This window comes from Fundulus heteroclitus, chromosome 6, assembly GCF_011125445.2.
Source record: "Fundulus heteroclitus isolate FHET01 chromosome 6, MU-UCD_Fhet_4.1, whole genome shotgun sequence".
Lineage (NCBI taxonomy): Eukaryota > Metazoa > Chordata > Actinopteri > Cyprinodontiformes > Fundulidae > Fundulus > Fundulus heteroclitus.
Window position 1 is genome coordinate 33,151,426 of NC_046366.1, and position 15,716 is coordinate 33,167,141.

Sequence of the window (15,716 nt, forward strand, 5' to 3'; positions counted from 1 at the left end):
TATTGTGTATTTAATTAGTTTTTTTATGAGCTACATGGTATAGACTGACTTTAGTTGTGCTCATGCACAATGACAATAAAATCTTTGCATTGAATTTAAATAAACTGAGCAAATAATCCCGTCAAAAATGTGTTTTTTATGGCTCCTCGGGTATTTTTTTCACTCAGGTCGAACCAACACAAAGTAGTGTGTGACTGAGAAGAGGGAGGGAAATGATACGTGGTTTATTTTGTATTTTTAAAGGCTACGTTCACACTGCAGGTCTTGATGCTCAATTCAGATTTTTTGCTGAAATCAGATTTTTTTTTTTTGAGGTGGCCGTCCATACTACGATTAAATGCGACCGCCATCATACTTCAGTCTGAACGGATCAAGACTGCAAATGGAGCCGCATTAAACAGATAACAGGAGACGTCACACAGCAGCGCGCTGTTTACAAAAGTAAAGGTGAATTTAATTGTTTCTAGAAGTGTCCAATAAAGTTTTGTTTAAAAAAAACAACCTGGAGAATTTTTTTTTTTTTAAATATGGGGATATCGGCCGACGTCTCTCCTTGTTATTATTAGAAAGCTGTTGAGAAATGGGAGCGACAATATTAAGACCACATCATAGCGAGACTAAATAAGGTAATAAGAAAGCAGCACCGCTACTAACAACGGTCTTTTATGGCGCGCTAGCTGCTAATACTGCTGTGTGTCGATGTACAATGAGACAGGAGAGTGACGTGAAAGACAGATAAAATGCAACATGACCGTTCAGACTGCGGACAGTTTGAAAAAAATCTGATACGTATCTGAATTAGTACCGCATATGGAAGTGGCACCAATCTGATATTTTTGGGGGCTGAAAAGATCGGAACTGGGCCGTTGACACTGCCATGAAAAAGATCGGATTTGGGTCGCATATGGGCAAAAAAAATCGGATTTGGGTCGCATTTCCCTGCAGTTTGAACGTAGCCCTTGTCAGCTGGCCTGAGTCAAGCATGTGTCCAACCATCGCTTTGCTGCAACTACAGCTGCAAGTATTTTGGGGCTATGTCTCTGCCAGCTTTGCAAATCTTGCCCATTCTTCTTTGCAAAATATCTCAAATTCAGTCCGATGAGATGAATAGAGTCTGTGAGCATCAATTTTCAAGTCTAGTTACAGATTATCAGTTGGGTTTAGGTCTAGGCTTTTCTAACAGCTGAACCTGCTTTGATCTATGCTCAGGGTGGTCGTCCTGCTGGAAGATGAAGCCCTGCCCACAGTTTAAGTGTTTTGCAGCCTCTAACAGGTTTCCTTCCAGGAATACCCATCAACTCTCTTTCTTGTTCCTGGTGCAGAGAACTGCTCTAAGCAGCATGCTGCTGCCACCAGAGAACAGCAAACAGGGCTTACTGTAGCTTCCTTCTTGCAACTACCATAAAAAGGTCAGATTTGTGAAGCGCACAGCTTATTATTATATTCTCGACAGATCCTCTAACCTGAGCTAGATATCAGAGCAATTCCTCCAGAGTTACAATGAGCTTCTCGTTAATACTCTTCTCGCAATGCCTGTCGTTTTAGGTGGACGGCTATGCTTTTAATGTTTGTTTCCATTCTACTTAATACATATTTATACTCTGTGTTGGCCTACTACATAAAATACTCACCACACAGATGGGTGTATGGGGACGTTATGTGAGAAAATGTGAAACAGGTCATTGCGTATTAATAAAGTGTTGGATGTGAAAAGTGCTTGTAGACTAATCACAACACTCGAAACAAAGAACTGATCCTTCCCTTTTATCTGATATAGGCAGCTAAAAGCTTCCTGTAATTTTTGAGACTTTCCGGAGGTCTATCAAAGTTTTTGCTCAGAGTTTGGCTGCTTTAGTTGTAAACAAGAGTTTATAAATCCACACAGCCAACACAAATATCGAGGCGATGTAAATAAACACCAACAAAACAGTCAAGATTTAAAAAATATGCCTATTAAAAAGCTATATTTTCTTATCTGAAGAAAAAAACTAACATGTTGCAGATGTTTGTTAGCCTGATTAATATTATTTTAATTAAAAGAACTGTGCTGATTGAACAGGAGGACAAAAGCTCCACATTCCAGCCCTTAGAAGTCCGTGTTATCAACGCGTGACGAAGAGAACATGTCGGTCTGAACCCTCCCGCAGAGATGCTCCCTTATCTTCCCTGACAAACACGGCAACGTTTGGCTCAAACAAACCCACGCACGTTCTTGAGCACAGATGCACCTGAATGCGCGCTGACACACGTACTATCACAGATCGCTTGACAGGAACAGTCCTGGCAGGTTGGGCTCGCTGGCACAGCTTTAAAGTGCATGTCAGCGTCTGTGTACCTGTGCCAGTCTTTGTGTCCCCCGTGTTCCCGTGCCTGTCTCCCCTCCCTGGCAATAACCGGGGAGAAACGGCTCTCTGGGCACCGCGCAGAGTATTGTGGGCCATCCCTGGCAGCCGTCGCGGCGCCCGTCCGAGGTTTGCAGCTCTGACGATTATCTGCACGCTGTACGGCTAATTAGGCAACAATGGAGGCTTGAGATGAGCCGTCCAAAGTAGAGGAGGAGTGCGAACAGAGGGTTGAGCAGGTTGCGTCGCCGTCATTCATGTGCCGGTTTTTCCAAATTGCGGCTGGTGAAGGAACAATGAGCAAGCTGCGTGGGAGACTCCCCTTCGCTTTCAGTACATCCAGCTGCCATTTGTGCGAAAGCAAAAAAAAAATTGGTTTGGAGTCAAAGATAGGAGTGAAAAGGAGCGGAGCCGTTGATGATTACTACCTGCTGGGCGCTTTGGTTTATTAAACATTTTATTGGTGCCAGTTTAAAGCACTTCTTTCATTACATCCAGTCTATCAAGATCCAGTGAAAACTGAGCTTCAGGGATCAATCTGAAAGAAAGATTTGATCAACCAAACAACGTGTTAACGCTTAAAGCCTCATTCTATTAAAGCCATAGTTGGTAAACCTGTTAAGAAACACTTTTTGTTATACTGGGTAAAATCATCCTTCCATCCTGACAGTAGTCAATACATTATGTATTCACAAAAAAAGAGGTTAAAAAACATTCTCTGTGGGAGCTGCAGGCCTGTAAAAACCCTAATGCAGGGATTTGTTATCATTTTGTTCCTGCTCTAAGTCTCCTCCAGGGGTATCGACTTATTTATTGGTTGTCCCACTTTCTAACGCACTCACGTAATGCCAGTGTCAGTTTACAGAATCTCGTTCCTTCATAGTTTCCACTTGCTGGCTGCGCATGTGCACTTCTAGTGTTTATGTATCTGGTTAGCTTAGCGGCTAGGTTAGCTTAGCGATTAGCTTAGCGGTTAGCCCTGCATTGTAGCTCCGCTGCTCTCACCGTAGACTTTGAACATGGCTGAGAGTCGTAAGAAGCGAACAGTGTTCATGTTTATGAGAAGAAGTGGAAGGACTCAGTAGAAACAGATAAAACCAGAGTTTATTTGGAAGATTTTTTTTTTTACGCGACCCCATGAAGAGCGGAAGAGCAGGTAAGACGGTCTTGCGCAGTTATTCAAAAAGGTGACTTGGGCAAAATTCCGGAAAAATCGCCAACCCTAGCTTTAAGGTTTTATGTCAGAAAAATCCTCCAAACTCTTCACAGAACCGTCCTAATCTGTCAGTAAACTCAGCTGAACTACATCTGATGATCCCCAACTCAGTCTTTTCTGGGTTTTCATTTGTCACAAGAAGTAGTTTGACTGATTAATTCGGACGTCAAAAATGAACTAGTTGAATTAATTACCATTCAGATAACAGTTCTTAAGTAAACCCGTGTTAAAGCGTGAAAGCGTTTCAAAAAATGAACTGAATGTGTTGAATAATTCTTTCTTACGTTTCAAAATTTTAAAAATGATTCAGTTAAAATCGTTTTAAAAGTGACCTTCAAAAATCTGTGGTTACTATTTTAAATTAAAACAAAAAAAGTGAACAAGTTCAATTGATTAAAGTTTATCAGTTCAAAATATGAAACATCAAAACTTTCACCGTTCAATATTGGAATATTTAGCATTAAATTAACGGCGAAGATTTGTTGTCCAATATTTGAAAAAAATCCAGACAAATTATAAAATGTGAACTGGTTCAATAAATCCTGTTTGCAGTGCAACGTTTGAAAATTAAAACCTAAATTTGTTTAAAAATTAAAACCTAAATTCCCGTCCCTTGTGTGTTTCAGGCTAAGCTCCTGAACGAACTCCAGCCCCCTCACCTGCAGGGAAGCCGTCCCAGATCTCCAGCCAGTCGTATCGGCAGACGGCGCCTGGCGGGGGCGTGGAGTCGGGTTCCATGCTGAAGCTGTAGAACTCCACGATAATCTCCGCCATCTTGGGGGCGAATATCATAAAGGTGCAGTCCAGGTTGTTGGGGTACTTCTCGGGAAAACCGGGCGTCTCAATGACGCCGCTGGGTGCAGTGAAGTTCCTGGAGCATTCTGGGCCTGTGAGGATGAAAAAAAAAAAAATCGAGGTTTAAACAGAGTCAGGTAGTGTTGGTGAGATGGATATGAAAACGCTGCAGAGGTTGGAGGACGGTAAAACCTTGTAGGCTGTTTTCACACAACTAAACAGAAATGTTATTAAATCAATTTAAAGGGCTACGTGTCTGTCCTTTTTGTTTTGGCCATGTCAGGTTTTGAAAACCTGTATCCTCCAGCCTCCAGGTTATTTCCTAAAGTCAGACCTAAATACAGGATGAAACCAGACAAAATTGAGTGACGCTGCTGGCAAATCAAGGAAAACAGACCCACAGCATCACAGTTCCTCCACCATACCTCACAGTGAGCATAAAGAGATTTTCTAGATATCCCCTCATAGGTTTCAAAGCAGACACACCTGGACTTTTTACTGCGGAAAACCTTTAACTTTCTCATCTGAACAAAGCGCATGGTTCTAATTAAAGTCCCAGTAAAGCAAATTCATCATGATTACGTTTGTGATGGTAGGAGACCAAGATTGCTAGCATGTAAACAGCAACTAATGATTTATACAGAGACTCACTGACCACTCTGTTACTTTGTCAAACAGCAACGTTTAAAAGTTTGATTTTATTTTAATTATCTCCTTTAGCAACTTGCTCACTGTGTTTGGTGGTAAGATAAATGTCGGTCTTCATCGAGTCTTGTTTGTCACAGTTCCAGTAGTTTTATTTTTAGTCCTTTAATCAAAACTCTGACTGAAGAAATTAACTAATGTAGGCAGTTAGCTATTCTCTTGATGTCTTTACAAGGTTAATTTTTTCTTGTCTTTCCCGTCTTGGCGAGTGGCTGAGAAGAGTAGTTCTGCTTTGTTATATTTACATTCCAGGAAAATTGGAAGTGCCAATCCAATGCAGCCCAACTTTATTTGTAAAGCACTTTAAAATCACCCAAGGACCAAAGTGCTGTACAGTAATACAGTACAGTAACGAAAACAATAAAAACAAATACACAAACTCAAAGACATAAACTAGATAAAACAATAAAAGCAAATATATATATATATATATATATATATATATATATATATATATATATATATATATAAACATCAAATATGAACTTTAAAGGTCTAACAAAAATAACTAAAAATAATAAATCAACATCTCACATGGTGTCAAAAGCCAATGTAAAGAGCTGAGTTTTAAGGAGAAATTTAAAATCAGAGAGAAATAGCCTCTTCAATGTGCAGAGGAAGGTCGTTCCACATTTTTGGAGCTGCGACAGAAAAAGCAGATCAACCGCTACGCTTACGTCTAGTTTTGAGCAAACCAAGGAGCAATTGATCAGCTGACCTGAGAGAAGGTGCAGCAGTCCAGAAAGATAAGAAGACACTTAAAAACAAACAAAAGAACGTTAAAATTAATCCGAAAATGTACAGGGAGTCAGTGGAGTGAGGCTAAAATAGGGGTAATTCTTTCATATTAGGAAGTGCCAGACAAATAGCGATGTATTATTACTTAATGGGTTTTACAGTCTTTGATTTCGATTTTATTAATGTGAAAAACAATAATCTCTTAACATATTTTTCCCCCACAACTAAATAAAAATTAAAACCTGGACTTTTTTTAAACTGTGGGCACGATTTTGTTGCTACAATAAAACACACATTTATTTAGATAAATTAACTTTAAAAGGCCTTTTACACACTTATTTCCCAGTAAAGCACTTTGAAGACCCTTAAATACTTGAGTGGTTTACACCTTTCCCACTAAGTATAGAGGGCTCAGTATACAGTCAATGAAAATCCCTGCCAGATCTTTTTTTATTTTTCCAAAAGTAAATTCTTTGTTCTGGAGAGAAAAGTCATCTGTCATCTCCATGTTCTCTTCCCCTGTGGCGCCCATCTGGGCCTGTGTTGCATTTGACTTGTATTTACTGGCCGTCTCCGGCAATCTGAGTGTCAACATGCAAAAAAAGAGACATAAACTCACAAACAGACTGAGACAAAGCTGCAAAACTTCCAAACACAGAAATCCACCAAATTAGTCACTCGTGTAATCTGTTCAAAGTGTCATTTTTCTTGCTGTACAAACAGTAAACTGATATTCTTAGACTCACAAAAGCATTGGCTTTCTGTCACGAGTCCATTATTTTCTCACAAATGTGTCAATTTTCTTCTCTTTTACTACATTATTGTCTAAGAATCTGCATAAACACAGTTTTAAAAAGTGAATAAGCAAAATGTATTTATTATTACTAATAAATTATCAGCAGTTTCCTTAAATTAGATGAAGAGGACTTTAACAAAGGAGGCAAAAAGCATTAAAGGTTGGAGAGAATTGACTGAGGGTTAAATATCTAAGAGGGACAGTCACATGTAAACTTTAGTTCTCAATGTTTGTTTAACCTTCTTGTAAGTCTTTAACTGCAGTGTGAGGTTCTCTGTGATTTTAGTTTATTTATCAGATGAGCCGGAGCTCGTAGACGTTTGGTGGTTTGGTCAGATCCAGCTCTCTTTAAACATCTTGTTTATTCTTCCCTAAAACATTTTCTTGTGCTTAAAGGTTCCCCTTTAGCAGATTTTTATTAAAGCATTTCTGTATTCCAAATGTACAAATGCCGGATTAAAAGGTGATTTGTTCCGGTTCTGTTTTATCTTTTTTTTTTTGTGTGTTTTTTTTTAAATTAAATACGCTGAAAAGCAGGACTTTGACTCCACCAAAGCAAAAGCTTAGCATACGTCTCCTTTTTGTTGGTCAGCCCTGTGGTTGGTCCAAAGGACGTTTAGCGAACTGCAGATGGGCAGCAGCGTTTTATCTTTGTCCCTGCAGCCTGTCCATCCACACTCTCTAAAGAATCAAACTTTTCCAAGAACCTTTTCATGATTGTTTTAAGCTTGGCTAACCGTCGGCTGGCCACTAAAAAGGCTTTTGTTCGTTCTGTGATACGAAGTCTCCAAAGTCTAGTCACAACTGACATCTCATTACTGGATATTATATGTTAAATTGCTACAAAATGAAGTCATTAGATGATAGAAAAGATAACAAAATAAAACACAAACATATAACAAGAACAATGATGAAAGTACATGATATTAACAGCAGTTCGGCCTGCGGCAGAAAGCTGTCTGATGGTTTTAATCGTGTTGGTGAAGAAGTGGGATAACTTATCTGCCCATCAGATGGCTGATGCAATATCTGTAGCTTGATAAGAAATCTTCAGAAACATTTTGAACAATTAAAGGAATAAACTCAGAATTGAGAAAATCTCTGACTTCAGATGCAATAAGACGCTTTAATGGGCCATATTTCTGTTTTTTTGACAGACAGTTCTTCTGGGAGTTTTGATCACTGACACCTAATGTAGCAATAATTCCTTCAACATGTCAATTAGTAGCATTAACTAGTACTTTTTTCTTAATATATAGTCATTTAGGTACTGTTTATCGGATGGCATGGTTAAAAAAAGGCAGAGCGAGCCCTTCTGTTCCTCTGGTAGCTTTTAAAATAGACCCTGCACAGTCCAACAACCTCTCCAGCCTCCCTCATCCTCCTCTGCAGGGCTCACTTGTCTTTTTTTTCTACATTGTGAAGTGCTTCAGTGGGTTCCATTTGTAATTGGAAATCAAAACCTCAGATTTTTAATTTGAAGAAAAAGAAAAAGCTGTACAAGAAAACTTTGAGGTTTCCCATCAGCCCCCAGTCCAAAGTCTAGTACAACAGTTAAACAGTTTATTTGCAATCAACACCAGTCACACACATCCATCCGAACCCTGAATACCGATGGATTCCTTAGCGATTTGGCTGTTCAAAGTCAGCCAATCTGTGATACAGATTAATACATGGTTTTAGCCTATATGTACTGGTTAAAATGTAGTTTGAATAACAACAATGAAAGTTAATGCTGGCCATGTTTCAGGCATCAACAGTTTCCCCTATTAACCACATTTAAAGGTTGTCAAAACTTCATTTTTTATTTTTTTTTTACAAATTACATAAAATTTTGCTCAAGAACATTCCTACTCATTTGTCAACAACAGTGTTTTACACACTCATATCATAGAAAGACGCTGTAATCAGACGCTGTAATCAGCTTGTTACTTGTTGAAGACAGCTACCGATGACGACGATGACAAAGTGATTCCCACAATGCACCACCTTATAGCTGAAACAAAGTCAATATGGGAGGTCCAATCATTACCCAAGCTCACTTCAGACCGCCTTTAAATGGCGTGCAGCATCTTTTTCTATTATATGAAAAGTGGGAAAAGCATTCATAACTACAACAGCTGCACTGGGATCCCACAAAAGGAGAAAACAATCCTGATATAAAAGGTTTCAGACGAAATCAGACCTGACAGGTTTTACACATTCAGCACCATGTTGACCACGGCTACAGTAGAGATTAAACACAACTAAATGTTAGGTGGTTCCACCAGCAACCCTTTTCTTGATATAGTTCCTTTTGTCGTAATCTCCAGGTGTTTGGGCTTTAATTCAAATGCTTTTTAAATTTTAACTTGACTTTCTTTTCTGTTATGATCCACAGGTTGTGCTTTTTTTTGTTATTTCCCTGTGTATATAATTCCTAGGTGTTTTGGGTTTTTGAGTTTCTTTGTTTCAGTTTTTTCCCCTTTTGCAACGTCTAGTTGTGGCTGTTTGAGTGCCTATACTTAAGGATTGTGTTCTCAGTTCATTCTTTGTTCATTTTGTATTATTTCCTGTTAGATTCCTTGCATGTTCCCCCCCCTGGGTTCCTGTTCATTATGCTCCTCCTCTCAGCTCATCTGTTTTCATTAATCCCAGCTGTTCCTCATCTCCCAATTTGTCACAACCTCGCAGACAAATTTACATCTCGCAGGAATAGGGCTGTCCACAGCAGGGAAATCTACTCCAGACATATTCTCTACATGTGTATGGATCCCTTCCCAATAGGGTGCAATGAACTGGTAATTCCAAAAGACAGCGACACGACTGGCTCCATAGGTCCCACAGAGACGCCAAGAAGCATCACTGCTACCCTGGTGTAGTTTCTGAATGGACATAATGAAGAACCCTTTTTTTTAAAATGTGCAAAAAGATTGGAAAGAGAAAAGGCTAAAAACAAAAGCAGCTAAAGCTCGAAGAAATAAAGTTTGGGAGAACATCAATAAAAAGCTTGGAGGTATACCCTAAAAGAGAAAAAACAACCTTAAACAGAGGAGGAGGCCTTAGGTTCCAACTCTCAAAAACTTACAATACAGCTATAGGGGATATTCCGACCAATCATCACCTTAACTCTCACCCTCATATGGGTGATCAAAACATTGTTCCTTTAAGCCAAGCCAATAACGACCCTAACGACTCCTCTTTACAGAGGAGTGGACCAGTTTCGGTTCAATCTGCTGGCTTAATGACTTCAACGACCGCCCATTACTAAGGGGGTGGACCTGTTTCTGTTGAATTTGCATGTTATCTAAGCCATTACAAGGCCTTTGTTTGGGCAGTAGTATAAAGCTTGGTACTCCACATTACTCCAGACCTTTTGAATTGAGCGCTGATGCTTGTTGGTGTCTCTGTGGGACCTATGGAGTTTGTTTTCCGTAGTTGAAACTTCTTCAACTACGGAAAACAAGTCCAGTTGCTTTGTTTTTTTTTTTTTGTTTTTTTTTTGGAATGACTATGACCTGGATGACTGAGAATCTTCACCAGCATACACTAAAAGAACACAATAACACCACTGCATGCAGCTCGTCACTTTTCACAAATCAACTAATTTAGTAATAAACTCCTAAAATCAAAATACAGAGATAAACATGTAAACAGAGCAGCAGTCATTTTTATTATTATTATTATTATTTTTTTTTGCACGCAAGCCGTTTTCAAAAAAGTCACGTCCTCGCTGGAAGCCCCTGTCGACTCTCATCCGTCACCCCGGCTGGCGGCTCGCACCTCGACATGAGCGATGTCACGAGACAGAGACTGATGTCAGGGAGTAGGGGACGACACGAGACACGGATGAGGGTGAAGCATCCCTGCGAGGGATGGACTGTGCGTGTGAAAGTTAACATGTTGGAGGAGGAAGAGGAGGAGAAGGAGGAGGAGGGTTCTCATGTTGCCGGGCCAGATGTGACCTGTGCAAGCATGCGAGTAAACATAAATCCACGCACAGAGGCAAACGCACACACACCGGTGTGGACCCCTTGCTGTTGACACAGGTGGTATCATTAGAGGGGGGTGACATGATAAATGATGAGGAGGGACGGCCGGCGAGGGGGGGGGGGGGAAGCATGTTTGGATCCTGCTCGGCTGGCACGATATGGAGAGAGTCTGCGAAACACGCAGCTGGGGCCACAAATGTGTGACGCTGTTTGAAAGGATCAAAACTCATCCCTGATTTATGCATCAAAGGTGTTCTGAATTTCTCCGTTTCACACTAAAAAGCACAGAAACATTGTCGTTATTCATTGCGGCTTCGCTCCCACACCGGATTTTAGGAGTGTCTCCTGGATGGAGTTACTGATGGAAACGTTGCTCCCAATATTTTTGTGTAATTTCTGTGTTTTGTTCATAGAAAGGACGCCTGGCTCAGCCATTTTGTTTGTACGTTTGTCTTCTTCTTGGACCGCCTCGCTGATAAAACTAATGCGGCAAAAGTGTGTGAAATCTGTGTTTTCCTGTTTAATACAAGCGTTTCAGTTGTTTTGGCTCAAGGTTTCTGCTTTTAGTACATTGGTTTTCTTTCTCATAGAAAGTGTGCACTCTTTCCTAGATAGAGACTGATAACAGACTATTATCTTTGTATAATGTTTTGTCTTTCCTCTAGAAAGTAGTCCTGGACCAGTGTTTCTATGTTTCTTTATAATCTATAAAATATGATCAACTGAATTAGATTGCCTTGTATTATAACTCGACTGTAAATCAGGCTGTATGTAAATAGAGCTAAATTTGACTATATGACTGGGTTTTAATAGCAAGGACTTGAATTTTAATTTGAACCAGGCAGAATTCTTTTTTTTTGCCTTGAGATCAATGTTGACAGCTGGAGTTATATAAATAAAATTAAATGGTTTAAACAAAGTATGGAAAAAAAAGATCAAGTAAGTTCAAAAACAGAAGGTAGACCCATGTTATTGTGCATTTAAAAACAAAAAAAATCCCTCATCTCTCCAGCTTCTTACCACTCCATTCATTTTTTATTTTTTTACATAGACGACCCTTCAATTAGCCAGGGCCATAAAATCGTCTTAGGGACAAAAAAAAACAACATAGAGAGTCAAACATGTGTTTCTGGTTAAAAAAACCTCCAATAAAAGCAGAGAGGAGGCACGAATATAGGACGATGGACAGAGAGGTCCCACTGGGCTATCATTTATAAATGAAATCTACGCTGTGGTCAGAAGTGGTGGTGGAGTGATGCGACCCAACAGTGCTCCAAAACTCTCATTACCCGCCGAATGCCATCTTCAAAGCTAAACGGAGCGCCTCATCTGGACGAGCGGCGGCGCTTTTCGCGGCGGCGTTCAGGGGTGTTCTTGTCGTAATGACAGGCAGAGAGTCGACGGAGGGAGATGAGGGATGAAGCCACAGACAGATGCACAGAAATGCAGAAGGGTAGGCGGGGTCAAACGCAAAAAACAAGCAACGGTTGCAACAGTCGGGCTGTTGCAACCTTTGCAACCGTTGGTTTCTAACAACAAGGACCAAATACGTGAGCTGGGGATCTCACTCCTGGTGGTTGTTGTTAGAAACCCACAGTGAATCAGGAAGAAGTGGTTTCCTTTGCGAAAGTAGCTCTGCACGCAAAACCCTCCAAGCAACTTCCACATGCGGTGGGATTTTTTTATTTTTTATTCTTATGGTTCAGCAACACCACTCTCCCAGTGTGTTAATTCAGAAAATACAACTCAGCACGACCACAATGACTTGCTTATGAAAGAATATAAAAAGATGCTTGCTTCTAATGTTTTGACCAAACTGCAAATACGGCTGTTTTTCAAAAAAAAAAAAAAAAAAAAAAAAATCCTGGCTAGAACATTTCTGTTTCCTGAATGCTAGATAGGCAGTAAATAAATAGAAAGCATGCATGCAGGAAAGAAAGATAAATATAAAATACATTGAAGTTAAGTCCAAAATGCATGCCATGCCAGGCATGAATTATTATAAACATTCAAAATTTTTGGGTGCAGCCCTTTTCAAGCACTAAGACCAGCAACCTAAACCAGCATCTACGCCAACGTCAATGCGACTAAGATTACAAGCAGCAAATGTACGTATTTTATAAATACATTTTGCAACAATAGTTCTCCAATTCATAATTTACATACATGTATTTTTGTGATGTAGTCAAATATGTTGCATTTACTGAAAACGTGTAATCCCTTTTCATTATTTTCCAGAACAGAAATCTGAACATTTTTTGACATCAAGTGTACTTTAACTGGAAATGATTAAATTAGACTGTATTCATTTTTGAAAAGAGTCCACAACAACTATTTTTAAAAAATTGTAGCAGACTGAATTGAAGAGACTCGGACTACAACCCACACCTGACCCCATTAAACTGACTTGTAATTAGGCTACTAGAATAAATAGAATAAAGTGGAAAGACTTGGATTTGACTGAATCAAACTGGAATTAGACAAATCTAGAATAAGACTATATCTCCAGCTAATTGGCGAGCGGCAGGGTGCCCCCTGGACGGTTCACCAGTCCTTCACATTGCAGGACACACACCCATGCACACCCATACCCAGGGGCAATTTCAGAGTGACCAATTAACCTGGAGTACCCAGAGAGAACCCACGCATGCACAGAGAGCTCATGGAAACTCCATGCAGAAAGGGATTTGAACACAGGACCTTCTTGCTGTGACTGTGCAGCCTGTATAGCCTACCATAAAACAGTAAACAAATTGCTACACCACAATGAATCGACTATACCACAAAATATTCACTGTGTACGTTTTTTTTACACAGCTTCCAAATATTAGCTTAATATTCCCTCTTTATGTCTTCACTCAAACTAGATCTGTCAACATCTTCAGAAATTGCTTGTGAGGCAATATCTTTATTTTCAACTACCTCTAAATGACGAGATTGTGGGTAGAAATATTTCCATCACAAATGGAACTGCAGTACAAGAGAAGAAGAAGAACTGACAGATACCTGCAGAGGAAGAGCAGCTCTAGGAGTGGGAAGTTAGTGGTATTTGGGTTTGTATTTTATACAGTAGACTAGATCCTCCTGAATAGACTCTGTACATACAAAATGAGAATAAAGTTTGTCTAAGTCTAAGAATGGTACTGGTTCTGAAAGGATCACTGTCTTGGAGCGTCGGCCACTGTCCAGAACCGCCGTGTGTAATGTGGCCGTCTGTTGACACAGATCTGACCCTGCAGATTTGTCTGAATGGGGAAAATCAAATCTGACGGTTCTGAACTGAACTAAAAGAGAATCGAAATCAGCTTCATTCACCAAGTTTCGTCAAATTGGTCAAAATGATCAGTTAACTGAAATAAATGGGAAGGCCTTTCATTCAACTCAGTTAGGATGGAAATCAAATTGGGTTTCACGGACTTGTGATTGGACCAGATAAGACCAAATTAGACCAAACTAAATGGACTTGGATTCGTGTGAAATATACATAGTTGGGTTTTACACTGAATGTGACAATATTAGTTTAAACTGTAACTGAACAAAATTAGAATAAATTGAAAAAAAAAAATCTAAAAACGTGACCTTTTGATTGACTGGAACACAATCCAGACTGATGGAACTGAGTCGTATTTGCACTGGAATAACTTGGATTGGTTGGAGGTTTTTGTAATTTGATTCAATTAAATTTATTTAGATTTTATTTATATAGCGCCAATTCATGAAAAATGTCATCTCAAGACACTTTCCAAAGTCAAAATCAATCAGAATATACAGATTGGATCAGATTATACATATTGGTCAAAAGGTTTCCTCTAAGGAATTAAGCAGTATTCACTCCTCCTGAAGAACATTTGATGACAACATAAAAAAGAAATCTGGATTTACCTGGAGTTTAATTATATCAGAATAAACTAGAATACACCTGAAGGCTCTGGTTAGAATTGGACTCAGACTATAGTGGCCAGATAGAAATGACGATAAAATATAACAGTATTTAACTGAATTAAAGAGACTATGATTTATTTTTTCAATTCTTCTCAATTGGAAATTAAATTGGATCTTGGTTCTAAAGTTAAATATATTGGATTCAATATTATTGACCTGAATTAGAACTCATTTTAAGACACCAGAGTGTTTTGGACCTTTTCAACAGATTACACCTAATTTAACTACAGTAGTGAGTTTAACTAATTAAGTTTTAACTGGAATACATTGGCTTTAATTAAGAAGAATCTGGACTGAATGCGACTGTACGTTTAAAGGTTTGAATCTTAAATTGTTTCAAATGTATTCACATACTTCGAATAAAGGGGTCAAACTTACATCCTTAAAATGTATTTAGATTTCCTATTATTAGCTTTCAGTCAGAGTCTGTTTGCATTTGACCAAATAGCTTTTTAAAAAAAAGAAAACAACTTTTTTGCATCCAGTTGGATCGTGTATTTGAATCCAAATTTGACATTATTGGCAAACAGGACACAAGAGCAATTCACTGGACTGTATGAGAACGCTTATACTGTAATTTAATTTAAATCCAGATTGCATTACACTGTCATTGGACCTAACTGGATTTAAAAAAGTCTTTTTGAATTGATTAAATTTACTAAGACTGTATCCTTTTACTGCACTGACTGTGTATTAGCACTATAGAAATATATTTAATCAAATTGTTTTGTTTTTTTTTGTTTCCAACATGCACAACCCCAAAACAAGTCACCATATTTTAGACAGAAATTTGCCAAAATGAAACAAATACTCAGCAAAACTAGGCACAGATTAACAACAACAAAAAATTCAAAGTGTATTCAGCTGAACTCTTGCCATTTTCCCCAATAATCGTTAAATGGGTCGTCACAGCACCACTGCATTTACTCTGTTCAGAATAAAAAGGCCGATCAGAAGGAGGGGCATGGTTGCCACAAAGAGGGAAGGCTGAAGGCGTACACTGAATCTGAAGCCTATTTGTAAGCAGGGCAGCAGCTCCATTTAGCAGCCGGTTACAGTTTGCTGCTCCGGCTGTAATGGATTTTAAATGTGGCGAGAAGAAAAGGCAGCAGCATGGCAGGGGGATTACCTGAGTGAGAACAAGTGCTGTTTTTAACTTGTTAGGAGGTGGTGGACCCATATTGAGGCCAACACACACACACACACACACA

At 39.2% G+C, this 15,716-nt stretch overlaps 1 protein-coding gene across 1 annotated transcript in view; it reads right to left on the reverse strand.

Annotated features, from left to right (window-relative positions):
- LOC105930932 (neuropilin-1a) overlaps window positions 1-15,716 on the reverse strand; it is a 95,298-nt gene that overhangs the window by 42,498 nt on the left and 37,084 nt on the right. Inside the window, exon 4 of the mRNA XM_021319916.2 lies at window positions 4,218-4,445. Within this exon, the coding sequence (XP_021175591.2) occupies window positions 4,218-4,445 (228 nt within the window). The remainder of the gene's footprint in view (window positions 1-4,217; window positions 4,446-15,716) is intronic.